Source organism: Amblyomma americanum, chromosome 2 (assembly GCF_052857255.1).
Source record: "Amblyomma americanum isolate KBUSLIRL-KWMA chromosome 2, ASM5285725v1, whole genome shotgun sequence".
Lineage (NCBI taxonomy): Eukaryota > Metazoa > Arthropoda > Arachnida > Ixodida > Ixodidae > Amblyomma > Amblyomma americanum.
In genome coordinates, this window is record NC_135498.1 from 45406525 (window position 1) to 45421365 (window position 14841).

Genomic DNA, 14841 nt, shown 5'->3' on the forward strand with positions numbered 1-14841 from the left:
CCGAATACAGATGGTGCCACTGCCGTCATTCAGCGAAAAAACGTCGTCTTCGGGTTTTGGTTCGCCCATCTCTGCGTAGACGCGTTCGCATCGTGCACGGCTCAACTAGGTAAGTACCGTTGTCAAACTTGTTACGATACAAAAGTTACCATAATACGCAAGCTCTGAGTAATACGCAAGCTCTGTGTGCAGTTTCATCGCAAATGAGCCAGCGGTTGAGGCGGGGAAACTTTTGAGTCTTTTTTGATTCTCCACGATAAAAACGCACAATAATGTATATGCGCCCCCTCTTCAAGTTCTAGCAGCAGAACATACATTGCTGGCCACGGGCGAATCATAATTGCGTGATTAGATTACGGGCCTACGTAATTAAACATATACATGGCGATTTGCACAGCTGCAGTTTTTCAGATGGGCTCCTATATGATTCAAGATGGCGGCGAGTAGCCTCCCCGTGCCACAGCGATAAAAATGGCGACTGCATGGCGAGTAGGCCTAGCGGGGCCGAACGCTCCTCGGAAGTCGCATGATAAAATACGTCACACACTCGGCAACCAGAATAAACAGCGAATAAAAATTTAACGTTTTCCATGCTCTCACCGCCTGCACTCTTTTATTCGACATCGGCATGCCTAAGGTACCGTGTGGCAATGCTAAACGCGCACCAGCTGTGCGAAAGCTAATCGCCAATGCTAAACGATTAAAATTCTGATCACATCAGGAAAGCACATCATCCAAAATTGGTATTAAGAAAGCAATACTGTCGTATGCCATCTCTGCGTAAAATTCTTGCGCGAATAAGCGAGCGGTTTAACGGTGAGAAGCATTTTACGGTGCGTGTGCAGCGTTGCATCGGCATGTAAGTTACATATGAAGCATCCAATAGGGATTACAACATAAAAAGCAATCTTGACATATTGCTAGGGAAAAAAAAAAGCTCGATCAATAATAAATACGGCTCAGTAGTATATGCAAATCGAAACTATAACACAACATCGAGATGGATGCTCAACAAACTGACCTGTCTGGCACGGGCAAAGAACGCTGGCGCTCCAACGCATGCACTTGAGCAAAAAGAAATGCTTTTCAGCTGTCGCTAACTATAGACTACTATCACATATACATTCTGCACTTTTGTCGTCTACACAGTGAGATCGAAATGAAAAAGGTTACAAAGTTTACAAACTTCTAACGGAGCGAAACTGTGCACATCGTTTACAGCTAAATTACATGAATAATAAATCGATACGTAGGACTTACCTCTCGTTCAACGCGCTGGCACCACAAACGCAGGCAGTAAACATGTAACGAACCAACCGCGCAATGGCAGCAGTGGGCATGCCAGACGGTGTACAGACGAAAATTAGCTAAGCTCAGCTACGCACATATTCACAACATAAAAATATTACTCTTTATTTTTTTTTCGTAAGTCACAAAAGATACTTGTTTCGTGCTTGTTGGCAAAATTTGAAAACCCGGAATTGCCGCTGCTGCCGCCACTGTCGCCTCGCGAAGTGTTCCAGTCACGGAGGAAGGAAACCTTCTTTCCTCCATGGTTCCAGTGTTCTAGAAGCTGTTGTAGTGGCAAGTGCGAAGCGGGTTTCGATGGGAGGCGCTAAAGCAAAAAAAAAAAAAAAGTGGTTGGCCGCGCGCGGCGCTGCCGTTGAATAATGGAGGGGAAAAGCTGGCCGTCTGCTTGGCTGCGTCGCTGCATTCAGCGAGTTTGAGCGTTGTCGGTAGGAAAGCGTGCCGCTTTCAGCTCGTTGGGATAATAACAGCGGGTAAGCGCGTCCATCAGAAACATAAAAATATGCAAAAACTTTAGAAAGCGCGGGTACCACTCCACAACCAGCCGACCGCGAACATTTCGCCTGAGCGGGGCACCCTGAGGATGCATTGACAGCGAAATGCACATAGAGTAAAAAACCATCTGTGGCAGGAAAAGTGTACTGCAGAGCAAGTACGCGGCCAGCGAACGCGGGCAAAGTTCAGCAGTTACAAGTGATGAGCAGCGAAGCTCGAGAAAGGTGAAAGAATGGTTAAATGAAATGGAGGTGAAGACGAAACGACGGTAAAGCAAGAATGAAAGGGTGTGGGCGAAGAGTAAAAGGAATGAACGGAGGTGTTGAAAAAGAACGTGAAAAAACGAATTAGAGATTTTTTGAAAGGCTAACAACAACAGCGTGGGAGGCATTTGCCGTTCACGCGTAATCAGGCTGATGATGATCAATATCATACACAGTAAGTGGCGGCATATAAACGATGAGCGAGGAATAGCTCGCTAATTAGCTTACAGAACCGTGGCCATTGTGCTGGGACAAAATCGGCCCGACTGATTCTTGGCAGCGAAACCTTCCTCTGCGTGGCATCTTGAATGCCGGATGGAGTCCTGAATAGCTGCTTGCCGCCACTTTCCCTTGGGCTGCAGTTGTAAGCGCAGCAACACGGCACTGCAAACACGGAGCTGCGCTTAAAAACAGCGCAAACTAAAGGCACGAACGTGGTAGGGAAACATAGTCCTCGCATAATAATAATAATAATAATAATAATAATAATAATAATAATAATAATAATAATAATTGGTTTTGGGGGGAAAGGAAATGGCGCAGTATCTGTCTCATATATCGTTGGACACCCGAACCGCGCCGTAAGAGAAGGGATAAAGGAGGGAGTGAAAGAAGGAAGGGAGAAAGAGGTGCCGTAGTGGAGGGCCGCTCGCGCTTTTTGGCACCATGGGAGAGAAGGAATCATTTAACCAAGCAAGTTGCAAACTTCGAGATAGTCAATAAACGCACAGCTGTAATAATAATAATAATAATAATAATAATAATAATAATAATAATAATAATAATTGGTTTTTGGGGAATGGAAATGGCGCAGTATCTGTCTCATATATCGCTGGACACCTGAACCGCGCCATAATGGAAGGGATAAAGGAGGGAGTGAAAGAAGAAAGAGGTGCTGTAGTGGAGGGCTCCGGAATAATTTCGACCACCTGGGGATCTTTAACGTGCACTGACATCATGTTAACAAAGAGCCATAGATATAAAAGTCCAAAAGAGAAATTAATGGACAAAAGAAGCAAAAAAAGGCACTTTTCAGGACGTATTCGTGACATATGGTGAAAGCTTTTATTGACCGTGCCATCAATCCATATTGCAATATATCGATCTGTGTGCATGATGCAGCTTGCAACTCCTCGTAGTTCATGCTTCTGCATGTTGCATATTCATGACTGCTTGACCATGCTGCTGCTTGGTTAGAGCACACGCGTTTGTGGATACAATATCTGACACATGCACTCTCTGACTGCCCTTGTTTTACAGTTCGTGGACGAAATAGTGCCGATCAGACTCTGGCATCCTACGTGCTCGCATCAAGAGAAGGTGTTCGCCCTTTACATGCTGTACGTTGTGTATATCACCCAGCCGCCCAAAAGTAAAGGTTGGTTGCTAACTTGCCATTAAGTTTGCGCTTTGTCACGTTACCTTAGCACTGCTTTGCATCAGGTGTCGTTGCATACATGTGGTTCGGGCCGCATGCAATACTATCTGTAGTGGCCATTTCCGTGTGTACAAAATGCTTTGCTTACCCTTACTGCACTTAATACATGATGAACGTGCATCAGTGATGAATGACGCTTGGAGGCACATTACGCGGTACTGTCATTTTCTCTGAGAAAATCGCCGCTTGAAACATCGGCTGACGGCCGTTCTTGCTAGAGCGTGAGCAAATTGGCCCTCATAGCCTGGGTCGCTTTGGGACGTTAAACCCCCATAAACCAAACCAAACATTGGTCCTGATAGTGTTTACGAGTGATGTGCTGTTTTAATTTTCATCTTTGATCGGAACATGTGAGCCCACAGACACGTATGATTGCAGTTGTTATATATATAAAAAGTGCAGGTAAGCTAATCTGCCTGTCTTAATTGCCCCATTTTTCCGATCAACTTTTTGAGAACAGCGGAGACATGACTGGTATTTTTATTGTGTTTATAAAATGCTTTCTACATGACTAGACAGCATGCCTGTGTTGTGATTTCATAACGCTCTGAGTCAGTGCCCTTTTTTGTGATATCATTCGGAATGATGCACACACAGACACACACACATGCACGCACGCACACATAGAGTATAGTGGTGGCGGTACGCACTGTGTTAAATGTCTGCTGAGGTTGCCTCCCTGAAACGGGTTTGTGCAACTCTTTTGTGGCATTATATATGGCATATTTTATGGCATATATATATATATATATATATATATATATATATATATATATATATATATATATATATATATATATATATAATAAATCATTTTTGTCACTGGTTGATGGTTGAGGGTGTCCACTGTGTTTCTCATTTCTCCTGTCTAGGTGTCCCTTCTGGAATTGCTGAAACCATTCCAAAACAATGAAACTAGATGGATCTTCATTCGTAAAATGCTGTTGAAGCTTGAAAGGTCCCTTGGAGGGACTCAGGCCAGAATGAAAATGGTGCAGCAGGATTGTTCCCTTTGCTTGCTCGAGAGCACCACAGTTGTCATTGCTGAAGCTTCACTTTTATTTATATTTCTAGTCAGCATGTTTATCTGCAAAAGCGCTGTTGAGTTCACGAAATATTTTGGACCTCCCTTTGTACGACTGGAATGACAGACACACGTAGGCCATGGCACATGGCAAAAGCTAGTATTATACTAAATACGCAGGCCAGCCTAAAAAAAAGCAAACAAACAAACAACAAATGTGTAGGAGAGTTTCTTTTATAAAACAAAGGTACAACTGACACCTGCAACTCGAGACGCCATCAAAGCGACACTGTGCGCGGCAATGAACTCAATTGCCACCGAAATGGATCAAATTTTTGCATCCATTTCTGGAGGGACATTAGCGGTATCCATTGAAAGCGTTGTGGAACGTCGCGTGTCGGCCTGTTAGTCTGCGTCACAAAAGCAATCCCACTCCCGCTACACAAACAGTTCCCTTCTCACCCAGTACGGCAAGATGCCAAAAAAGAGGTGGACTCTAAACCTACATTGGGAGAACCTGAAAATATGACGCCAGCAACGACCAGCTTTTGCATGTGTTTTGTTAGTGTATGTACTTATCCCCAGACCTGATCTTTCCTGACCCCAATTGCATTAGGCCTCTATGTTTTGCACATGAGATGCTTTGCGCATTCTCTGCACTTTGACGTATCAGCGTCAGTTCAGCCTCTGGGCAGAGCACAGCCCCTCCAAGATGAACGTTACTCGGTCCAGGTCTGGCCCAAGCCAGAGTTTGTTGGCATGCAGGGGGCCTTAGCCCGGCCCCAAGACTGGTACGGGCCGGGTACAGGCTTTTGTGCCGGACTGACCACGTGCACAGCTCTGATGTAAGCTCTTTTAGGCAACACAACATCAAAAGTTTGTAGATTTCTTGTTCATGAGGTTTTTGCTACCATTTATGGTCCGTTGCAGACGAGTCCGATCATGCTGGCCTTTGAGAGTGAGGAGGGCGCTGACGACTGTGTTCAGCTAAGCCACCAAGTGTTTTCCAGCGTGGAAAAGATGTGCGCTGAAGGCGGCATCTTCGAGGTATGATACAGAGTGAAACAAACGACTTCTCGTATCTGGCACATGTGTGTATAGATATTTCGTGTGCTCTTTTAGTTCTCCAATTTTTTGTTGCTCTTTGTGCGTTGATATTTGCCAGCACTTCCCGCCCTGGCTTCATCTGTTTTGCTAAGAGCTCTGCAAGAAAATAAATTCAGCCTTTTTATTTGCTTCGGTCGCTTTGCATCTTACACTTACATTTCACAATCGGGCATTTGTGGTGGATTTAAGATTTTGCCAACTTTGACGTTTTCTTTTATTTTTATTTTAAAAATGTTTGCTTAGCATGGGTGTGTTGATTCACTAGACTTGACGGAACCCTATCATTGCCGCTTAGTTTCCTCAGTATCTTATCCAAACCAGTAGTGGATATCTGTATTTTTCTACAGACAAAGTCTACCGGTGTGGTGTTTATTATAAACTCAAGCAAGTGTCATAAATGCATTAGTTTCTACTGTGCAGGAGATATTGCCTTGATAAACTCCCTTTACCCTAACGTTGGCGCGTAACAGTACAGCGGCCGAATTTTGTGCCGACCAAAATGAGTGCGAACGCTGTAACAAAAAGTTCATTTATGTACAGGGCCGTAATTTTATAACTGCGCCAAATACACCATGCTGCCATGTTTACCCTTACAGAAGCTGTCAGCAGCGCACCAGCTGTACATGACATTGGAGACTAGCGAAGACGATCCCCATATAAAAAATTTTGCTGTGGTCAAGGACAACATCGTCGAAGACATTCGCTGGTGAGTTCAGAATTGGTCCACATTGAGAAGAGCTCTGAAGAGCATTTCATATGTGCACCAGGTGTCTGAAATTGGGCTTCTACGATTTTCCTGAGGTAAACGGTATTACAGAAAAGGTGCTTTTGCTCGTACAGTACGTTACACAACCAGACTTACTGCAAGTGGGAAGATATTCGCTTCCTTCAGTTTCTTAATTAACTAAAATGAATTAAGCTGCAGTTAGAGTGCACATTTGTGTTGAAAACTTAGAAGCGACTGTATCATTGGGCTAATATACTTTTCAGAATTCTCATTGCACGTCCACCTTCCGTGATGTCTGCTTCCATGTATACAGTCACGCATGGAAGGTGTTGACGGTCGCACGATGTCACAAGATGAATTAAATGGAAAAGCAGTGGGGCAGATGGGGCAAAACTCATGCTTATGGAGTCAAGGGTTTTTTTTTTCTGCTAGGGTGGATTTAAAGGCAACACTCAGAGAGGCAGTCCTATTTGCACCGTGCATTTTTTAAATTTGATTCATCAAAGAAGTGAGGGCAAGGGACAGTTTTTTTACTGATAATTTCTTGTGGGGGGAAGGGGGGTAGGTGGAGGCATGGGGACCCCAGAAAACAAATAAGGTCATGTTTAACGTCGTGAGAGATATATTTGTGGCCTTTACTATCAGATTACGGTTCTTACTGGTTCTACGCATTTGTTTGTGCTTCCGCATGCGCTGTATTTTTACGCTGTCTTTATTGCTTTGTGCACATGGTCCTAGCCAACATTTTCTTGCTTCGAGTGCATTATGCCTAAGATGGCACTTCACGAGAGGTTGGTGTGCATGGAGCTGATAACACTGTATGGAAGCCGAGGCGTAAAAAGAATAAGCCTGGCTTTCTTGCAGATTTTGTTGTGTCCCAGGGGCACCTCAGCATAAGCTTAGTGCTTTTTGTAATATGAGCAGACATGTACAGTGTCCTAATTTCTTGTGGTGAACGCTGTAGAACACGTCATAGCAGTCTTGCACCACCGCCGAACTTGCAACAGCGTAGTGGCGCAAAACAGCACAGGTGCACAGGAAGGGTCGGAATGGTGTTTCATGCTGTTTGCTGCACAGAGCATGCGTTGCCTCGTAGCAAGCTGCTGACGCCTATAATGGTTAGCCTGCGGGCTCCCCACATTTCTCTACTGTGGGATGAGGGTCGGTTGATTCACTTGCTGCTTTGACCCCCACCCGCAAACAGCAGCGAGTGCTTCAAACTTCTTTGTAGAGGAATGGAGCCTTGTATCGCGCGTCCTGTGAACTGCCTCGGAGACCATAACGAGGGTATTTGTTCACGCCTGTGACATCAGATCATGAAGACTTTTACTTCAAATTTGGGGTGCGTGAATATTTTATCAGTCTCAGTAGTGAAAATATTCGTTACGAGGGTTCTGCACACTTTCATGGGTAATGCACATCTCCGGTACAGCAATCCTTCATTGAAGACAATGCTTTTCCTGCCTGAATGCTGTACAGCACATGATATGAAACAGACACCTGAGGCTACATTCTATAAACCGTCCGTTTTCAATTGTCCGTATCGCGACCATTTGGTCCTCTGTCATTGGTCACTCAGATATAGCTGTGACTTTCAAGCGTCTGTGAGAAGCGAGCTGGCCATTGGGTGGTTAGCGACCGGACCTCATCATTGGCTGCGTATTGCAGGCAACGGCAGCTAGTGGTCAGGCCCGGTTGTCTGCGGTTGACAAAGTGCTGCGATGAACCTCACCATTGGCTGCCGGCTGCCGTTGCCTACAATACGCAGCCAATGGTGAGGTCAGGTCACCAACCACACCTCACCATTGGCTGCATATTGCAGCCAATTGTGAAGTCTGGTCGCCAACCGGCCAATGCGTAGGTCACTTTTCACAGGTGCTCAAACAACACGGGTATATCTAGTGACAATGACAGAGGACCAAATGGACACGAAATGGACAATAGAAAATAGACAGCTTATAAATGTGGCCCCTGCTGGGCCCTATATGCATATTGGATATTTCACTTCGCTGTGTGCTAACTTCGACAGCACAGCGGCCCTCTGCGGGTCATTTTCAGCTGCTCACGGGCCCGTAATAGCAGGTTCTGGGGCTGTACATACCAATATTGCAAAAAAAAATGGACTGGCCTTCAGTCGCTGCATATATCACTGCTTTAAAGACAGTATTCAAACGGCAGAAGCTGCAAATTAGGCTGCAGTGACTGCTCCTCGCAGGGCGTTTCTTGTCTTCAATGAAACACATAGGAATCCCACGATCGTGAGTTCCATTGTTATAAAGAAATAGAAAGGCTTCGTGCGAGTCAGGCAAACTTAAATTGTGACTTCCTCCTGCTAGAGAGAAGCATTGCGTTGTGAATAAGCATGCTTGTCTAAATATTGTTGCCTGTGTCATGCAGAATGCAAGTTACCTGCAGGGTCTTTGCGAATTATGCTTCTCGCAAGGCGCAGGTTCTTGAGTGAATAAAGTAACGATTGTTTCTGTTTGCAGCGAACTTACAGAACTTCAAGCTAAGTACAAAGCTTTGCAAGAAAAGGTAATGAGCTTATCTTATCTCTTTTGAAGCGGTTACTTTGTCGACATCAATAGCGTAAAATTTTGTGTGAGGAAAATACAAAGGGATTCGGAAGCTCAGTTAAGCTTGCGATCTATTTTGTTTTTGAGAGAAGCGTACCTGGGTTTTGATTTTTATAGCATAATATGTTTGTGTATCTACCTTGCAGCTTTTGATGTGAGAGAACTTCAGAATTGTACTAAATATTTGTTGTTTGCCAGACATTCGAGTGGACCTGCCTACAGTAGCAGGCGGTGAAGTTTTCTAGGTCTCAACATCCTAGTGTGTCTCATAATTTGGACACGTTTCTTTGCAGAGAAGATAGCTGTGGTCTTAAGGAACGGTCTTCTTATTCATGAACTGTTGATTTTCCACTTTCAGAAACCACTTAAATAAAAAGCACACACAGCTCTGAAACCCTGCGTGTGCACTTTGACTGCCCTCTTGAAAGTTTAACACTGTTTCATAATTGGCGCATAGCGCTGTTGAAGTTAGTGAGTGCTTCGGACACCACACTGGGGCTGTAGTGTAGCTGTTGCAGTGAAACCAAGTAAAGTCTAAAATTTGAGCACGCGACTGAACTTGTAATCATGTGCAGGCACGCATGCCAGTCGTGTCCCTGGTTTGTGTCACATGTGCGTCATAGCTGGAGGTGCACGAAGTGTCTCATGGCTAATAGGGAATAGGTTGTGGATTGGGTAGTTACAACTGCACGTAAGTATATAGTGTCAACGCAATAGTAGACAACATATGCATGCTATGGTTACAAATGGAATGCATAACTAGAATGCATAAGTGAAATTCATTGTCGGAAATGCCTCTGCAGCGTAGAGTAGCAAGCTGATGGTAATGCCGGGGGTAATTTGCGGAACTGCTGGCGACCTCACACACAACGACTGTAAACACGAATTGTCCCTCACTTGCTTCGCTTTCATGAACCTTCCGGCTTCCACGTGGCTCTGTCGCCTCCTTGCCTAGGCTTGTGCGGCACGCACCATGGGCTCTTGACGTTGAATCTGCCTTCCCTATAGCTTCAGGGGCACGCTCTGCGGTGTCTTGCCGCCGAAGCCATCAGTTGGCATTGCGCTCTGTGCTGCGCTAAGTGTGGTGTCCTGATGCACTCACCACTTTCTTTCCTGGACTTGGGCATGCTGTAATGCTTGTTCAGCAGTACGATTCGTAATCTCTGACTTCCGCAGGGCGCTGGGTTAGGCGCTGTACACAGATCAGTGGCGAAGAGAAAGATGAAGAGCCTCGCTGCGCTGCGGCTCTCCTCGCCACTCGCCGCCTCTCCCAAAAGCGCGCCTTTCCTTTCTCCTCCCCTCAGCCTTTTCTTCTGCAGACACCACCGATGCAATCTTCCGAGCTGAGGCACCAACAGCTGTCGCTGTAAAAATGTGGCACAGGCAACGCAGTGTGTTAGTGGCTATGGCACATCGGGTGCTCAGCTAAAGTTGTCAGGTTCGATTGAGGTGAAAATTAAAAACCAAATATGTCCTAGGTGAAAATTTGTAAATGGGAATCTACTGGTTTCTGCTGGTGCCAGTAGGTAACCTGATGGTTTTCTGCTGGTTGTACTGGTTTCAGCAAAAAAATTCTGCTGTGCCATTTGGAGAGCTTTCTTTGTTTGCATGGTAATAATATTCTTCAGCTAAGAGAACCTTGCAGCTAAATCTCTTCGACTTTGAGTGCAAAATTTGAATAAACAGTGCTAAATTTTAATAGTAGAGCTTTGCTTATTAACCATTCCCCACTGACACTTTTGACACTTTTGCAACACTCATAATGGGGGGGGGGATATATAAGCATGCGCCCATATGGTATTGGAATGTGAGTGCATGAGTTCCACATGCATTGTAGTGTGCATTGTAATGTGCAATGTATGCTTTGTTTCAACCAATCAATCAATCAATCAATAAATCAATCAATCAATCAGTCTTTTATTTCAGTTTCTACATGCAAACTGGGGATGGTGAGAAAAAAGCAGTGAATGATACACTGCTTGATGGGCCTCACCATCCTTACAAGTCAGCAGTTGGCACGAGGCAAAAACAACCACTGCTAAAAAATGAATACAAGTACGCTTATGAAAACCAAGGTTGACCGAAACAGATATGTAGTAATTGGTAGCAATAATTATTAGCAAAAGACAGTGGGGCTATAACACAGAGTGACACAGTACACGCAAACACTTGGCATCACTGTAGCACAGATTGCTGAATAAAGCTTTTCCGGATGGCAGACAAAGATATAATATTCACTTGGTCACTGAATGAGGTATCGAGGAACTTTGGCACAGTACACCTTAACATACAAAATTCATAGTTCTGCATTTTTGTTGTGCAAACCTACACTGCAATCTGATGTCAAGTTGGGTTTAAAGCTGTACTGCGTTCCTACTACAGGCAGATGTGCATGGCCCTGAAGGATGACTTTACTATTTAACCTTAAGTATCGAGTGTTTTTTGCAATTTTTTGCGTGTGGTCAATGTTTAGGAAGTTAGTTTGACATTTGCTTTAACCTTTTCACTTTCCACAAGGATCCACTCAAATCCCACGCATTAGTGGAAGGAAAAACAACACCGTAAAAATGGCTTATCCAAACAGAATTAAATAGAGCTTCGGTGCTATAATGAAAACTACCAGTTCCATCAGCTACTGATTCCAGCAGCTACTGGTTCCAAGAGCTGCTAGGAATGTACTAATAAACCAATACTGCAGGAACCAGCAGATTCCCTGTAATAAATTTTCACCTGGGGTGCTGAAGCTTGGGTGTATGTTAAGGAGACCCAGGTGGTAGAAATTAATATGGAGCCCTCCACTGCAGTGTTCATTATAGCCAAGGGTGTTTGGGCACCTAAAATTCAACGGTCATGCTGGTGCAGCACTATTAATGCAATGCACAGTCCTGATTCAAAGTATTTGGGCCATATGGTCTGCTTTTCTGACTTATAGTAGAGCCTTTACGGCAGCCATTAAGACCAGGAGATCTTAAAAGGCTCTTAGTACAAAGGCTCTCCCCACCCTACAGAGATCTAGACCTTCAAGGGTGCCATAAGCTTTCTACTACATGGCTGAAAAGTAATCCATATGGACTGAAAACTTTTGACTAAGCCTGTCACATGCATGTGACAAGCTGCTGTATGTGTGAACCATCGGTGACTGTGAAGCAGGCGACAGCTTCATGGTCTGCAGGCACGTAGCGCATCTGTTAACCTGTTCGCACTGCACTAATGGGACGAAGACAACATTAATGCGACACCACTTCTTTCTTAAAGTGCACATGGATGGTGGACGTTAGGCCAGCACCACAGAAGAAGGCGAGTGACAGATCGCTCGTTAGAAGCTTTAATCGCCTACACAACACACATCAATCACACTGACTGCAACGCAGTAAATACAGCTATAGTCGGATACAACTTAAGTCTGCAGTGAAGCTCCGCCCACATTCAGGACCGACCGGCACACAGAATTCCTCCACGACAAAAATGTAGGCCATTGTTAAAACTTCTCTTGTCACCTAAACAAGAAGCTAACCATGAGAAATAAGTTATAAGCTCTAGAATTTTGATACCTGGCTTGTTTAATAAAGTCAAATATTAAAAAGCTGATTTCGTTCACTTTTGTGATTGGCTAGCGGAGTAATAGAGTACGCCGCGGACCGTGGCCCAGTGTTAACAACTGCTGTTTTTTTTAAGTTGTATCCTACTATAGCAAGAACTCTGCAGAAACACTGCAAAATATTTAGCATGACAATCAACATGGGAGTGCTTCATGAATTTCATGTCGCAAAGTTTTTTTTTAATGAATGCTGAAGCAGTGCTAAGGCGTGTGAACAGCGGATATGTAGTTTTTTTTTCTGCTTTTTGCGAATGGGGTGAGGTTTACACCACTATTTAGTTTATGGACTTCGACAGCGTAAACATGTATACACGCGCAAGTACATGTAGAATGCATTACGAGGCGATTTTTTAAACCTACGAATGTTGATTCATTCACTTAAATGCTTAAAGATACATTTATTTTAGAATGTTGGCTCTTTTTAGCCCGTTCATTCCGCGTCATCGTAGTCGGTATCCGCGGCGCTGTCCGCAATGAAGGTGAATAATAATAATTGTTTTTTTTGGGGGGGAAAGGAAATGGCACAGTATCTGTCTCATATATTGTTGGACACCTGAACCGTGCCGTATGGGAAGGGATAAGGGAGGGAGTGAAAGAAGAAAGGAAGAAATAGGTGCCGTAGTGGAGGGCTCCGGTATAATTTCGACCACCTGGGGATCTTTAACGTGCACTGACATCGCACAGCACACGGGCGCCTTAGCGTTTTTCCTCCATAAAAACGCAGCCGCCGCGGTCGGGTTCGAAGCCGGGAACTCCGGCTCAGTAGTCGCCAGTTGCGTTTTTTGGTCATCCTGCTTGAGCTATCCTCACCTGTTGGTGGTTCCTGCCAAATCTCCCCTATACCTAGCCCCTCCATGTGCTTGTGGTATCTTCATCAGCAGTAAAGCGCCTCTTCTAATAAATTAATGTCGTAACTCTTATTAGCTCGTTCGTCATTTGTAGCGCTGTTAGCGCTGTCCACAGCAAAAACCAATTGGCATTGCGCCATGATGGTGCGCGCCAGCAACTGCACGCCCTGTTTTCGTTTTGATGGGATCGCCGGTACCCGTGGCTCGCTCGGCGAAATTGGCTGCACGCCAGGACAGTGCAGCGCCATGTATGCTTAAGAAAGCCGCCGGGACTGTGTGTATGGCACAGGGTGATGCGTGTTGCAAGACACGAACTTGAGCATCAGATGGGTGCCTTGCAGTTTAGGCCGTAACACTGCAAAAATTCTTTGCTCTCACACCTCGGCTAATGCTGAAACATTCTCATTACACCCTCGTAACTGTCCTGCGAGTTTTTTTTTTTTTACGTTACACATGTATGGCACAATTGCTGTGCCGAAAATCCACCATCGACAGCATGACATGTAACTCAATCTACGGCACTAAATACGTGACTGGGTTGTTAATTTTGCTGAATAAGAATCGAAAAAGCAAGACAGTAAAGTTTTATCTCACTTCATGTTTACCAAAACCACGTTAGCCATGACCAAGCTGCTCTATGAAATTCAAGAACTGTGTGGACGTGAAAAATAGTGAAAATGGCTTAGACACAGAATGTACAATATTGTTAAGCACCGATACAAAAATAAATACTCTTTGTTGGACAAAAGTATCAGAATGTACAATATTGTTAAGCACTGATACAAAAATAAATACTCTTTGTTGGACAAAAGTATCAGAAGCATGGCATGCCAGCATCTTAGAGCCACTACACTTCCGCGCCTCGTTATTGGCAGGTCTCTAATTCTAAGCCACAAGAACTCTTTGGTTTTGTGCAAGTGCTTTGTGGTCTGAAAGTATTTTTCAGACTGCATAACTGAACGTTGCATTGCAAACTCATCATTTACAATGGCCTCAGTGCCATTTTACCAGCAGTGCCTGTACGCTGCTTAACAACATGAATAAGGCACTTTTGGTGAGCGGTATTTTTTCTTTCATATTAAAGGTCCCGTCAAGTTTGTTTGAATTTTCTGTTACTTTGTGCTTTATGTTTTGCAACTTTGTTCTTCCCCCAAAGGCTGCCGACATGAGACACGACGAGATCGAAGAGAGCTCCAGCTCAGATCAGAACGAACTTGCCTCACAACGTAGAGCACTGCACAAGAAGACGTACTTCAGCAAGTCCTCAACGCAAAAAGAAAAGCGACTTGAACAGCTTCTGGAAGAACCAGGCTGCTCAGATTCAGTCGAGGCGTCTGTGCCACCTGCCGCAAAGAGAGCAGGCGAAAAGAGCGAGCCCAGGGCATCAGCATCAGGCGCTGGCAAAACAGGGAAGAAGTAAGAAGAATGAGAAGGCGGTCATTTGCTTCAAGTTGATG

The 14841-nt window shown here is 44.6% G+C and overlaps 3 protein-coding genes across 3 annotated transcripts in view; 1 reads left to right on the forward strand and 2 right to left on the reverse strand.

The window, feature by feature from the left end:
- The window catches only part of LOC144121152 (uncharacterized), a 37305-nt gene extending 35985 nt beyond the window's left edge, over positions 1–1320 (reverse strand). Inside the window, exon 1 of the mRNA XM_077654146.1 lies at positions 1261–1320. The gene's annotated coding sequence lies outside the window, so the exon portion shown is untranslated. The remainder of the gene's footprint in view (positions 1–1260) is intronic.
- On the forward strand, positions 1–14804 carry LOC144121154 (uncharacterized). The gene is made up of 6 exons (XM_077654149.1): positions 1–109; positions 3327–3444; positions 5459–5575; positions 6232–6341; positions 8852–8897; positions 14541–14804. The coding sequence occupies exons 3-6, from the start codon at positions 5471–5473 to the stop codon at positions 14802–14804; spliced, it is 525 nt and encodes a 174-aa protein (XP_077510275.1). The 5' UTR covers positions 1–109; positions 3327–3444; positions 5459–5470.
- The window catches only part of LOC144121153 (uncharacterized), a 24315-nt gene continuing 19190 nt past the window's right edge, over positions 9717–14841 (reverse strand). Inside the window, exon 4 of the mRNA XM_077654147.1 lies at positions 9717–10302. Coding sequence (XP_077510273.1) covers positions 9949–10302 — 354 coding nt within the window. The 3' untranslated portion in view covers positions 9717–9948. The remainder of the gene's footprint in view (positions 10303–14841) is intronic.

Coding starts and splice junctions, on each gene's coding strand:
- LOC144121154 (XM_077654149.1), top strand. CDS start 5,471: ATGCTGGCCTTTGAGAGTGAGGAGGGCGCTGACGACTGTGTTCAGCTA. Junction 5,576..6,231: donor CTGAAGGCGGCATCTTCGAG/GTATGATACAGA, acceptor TTACCCTTACAG/AAGCTGTCAGCAGCGCACCA. Junction 6,342..8,851: donor ATCGTCGAAGACATTCGCTG/GTGAGTTCAGAA, acceptor TTCTGTTTGCAG/CGAACTTACAGAACTTCAAG.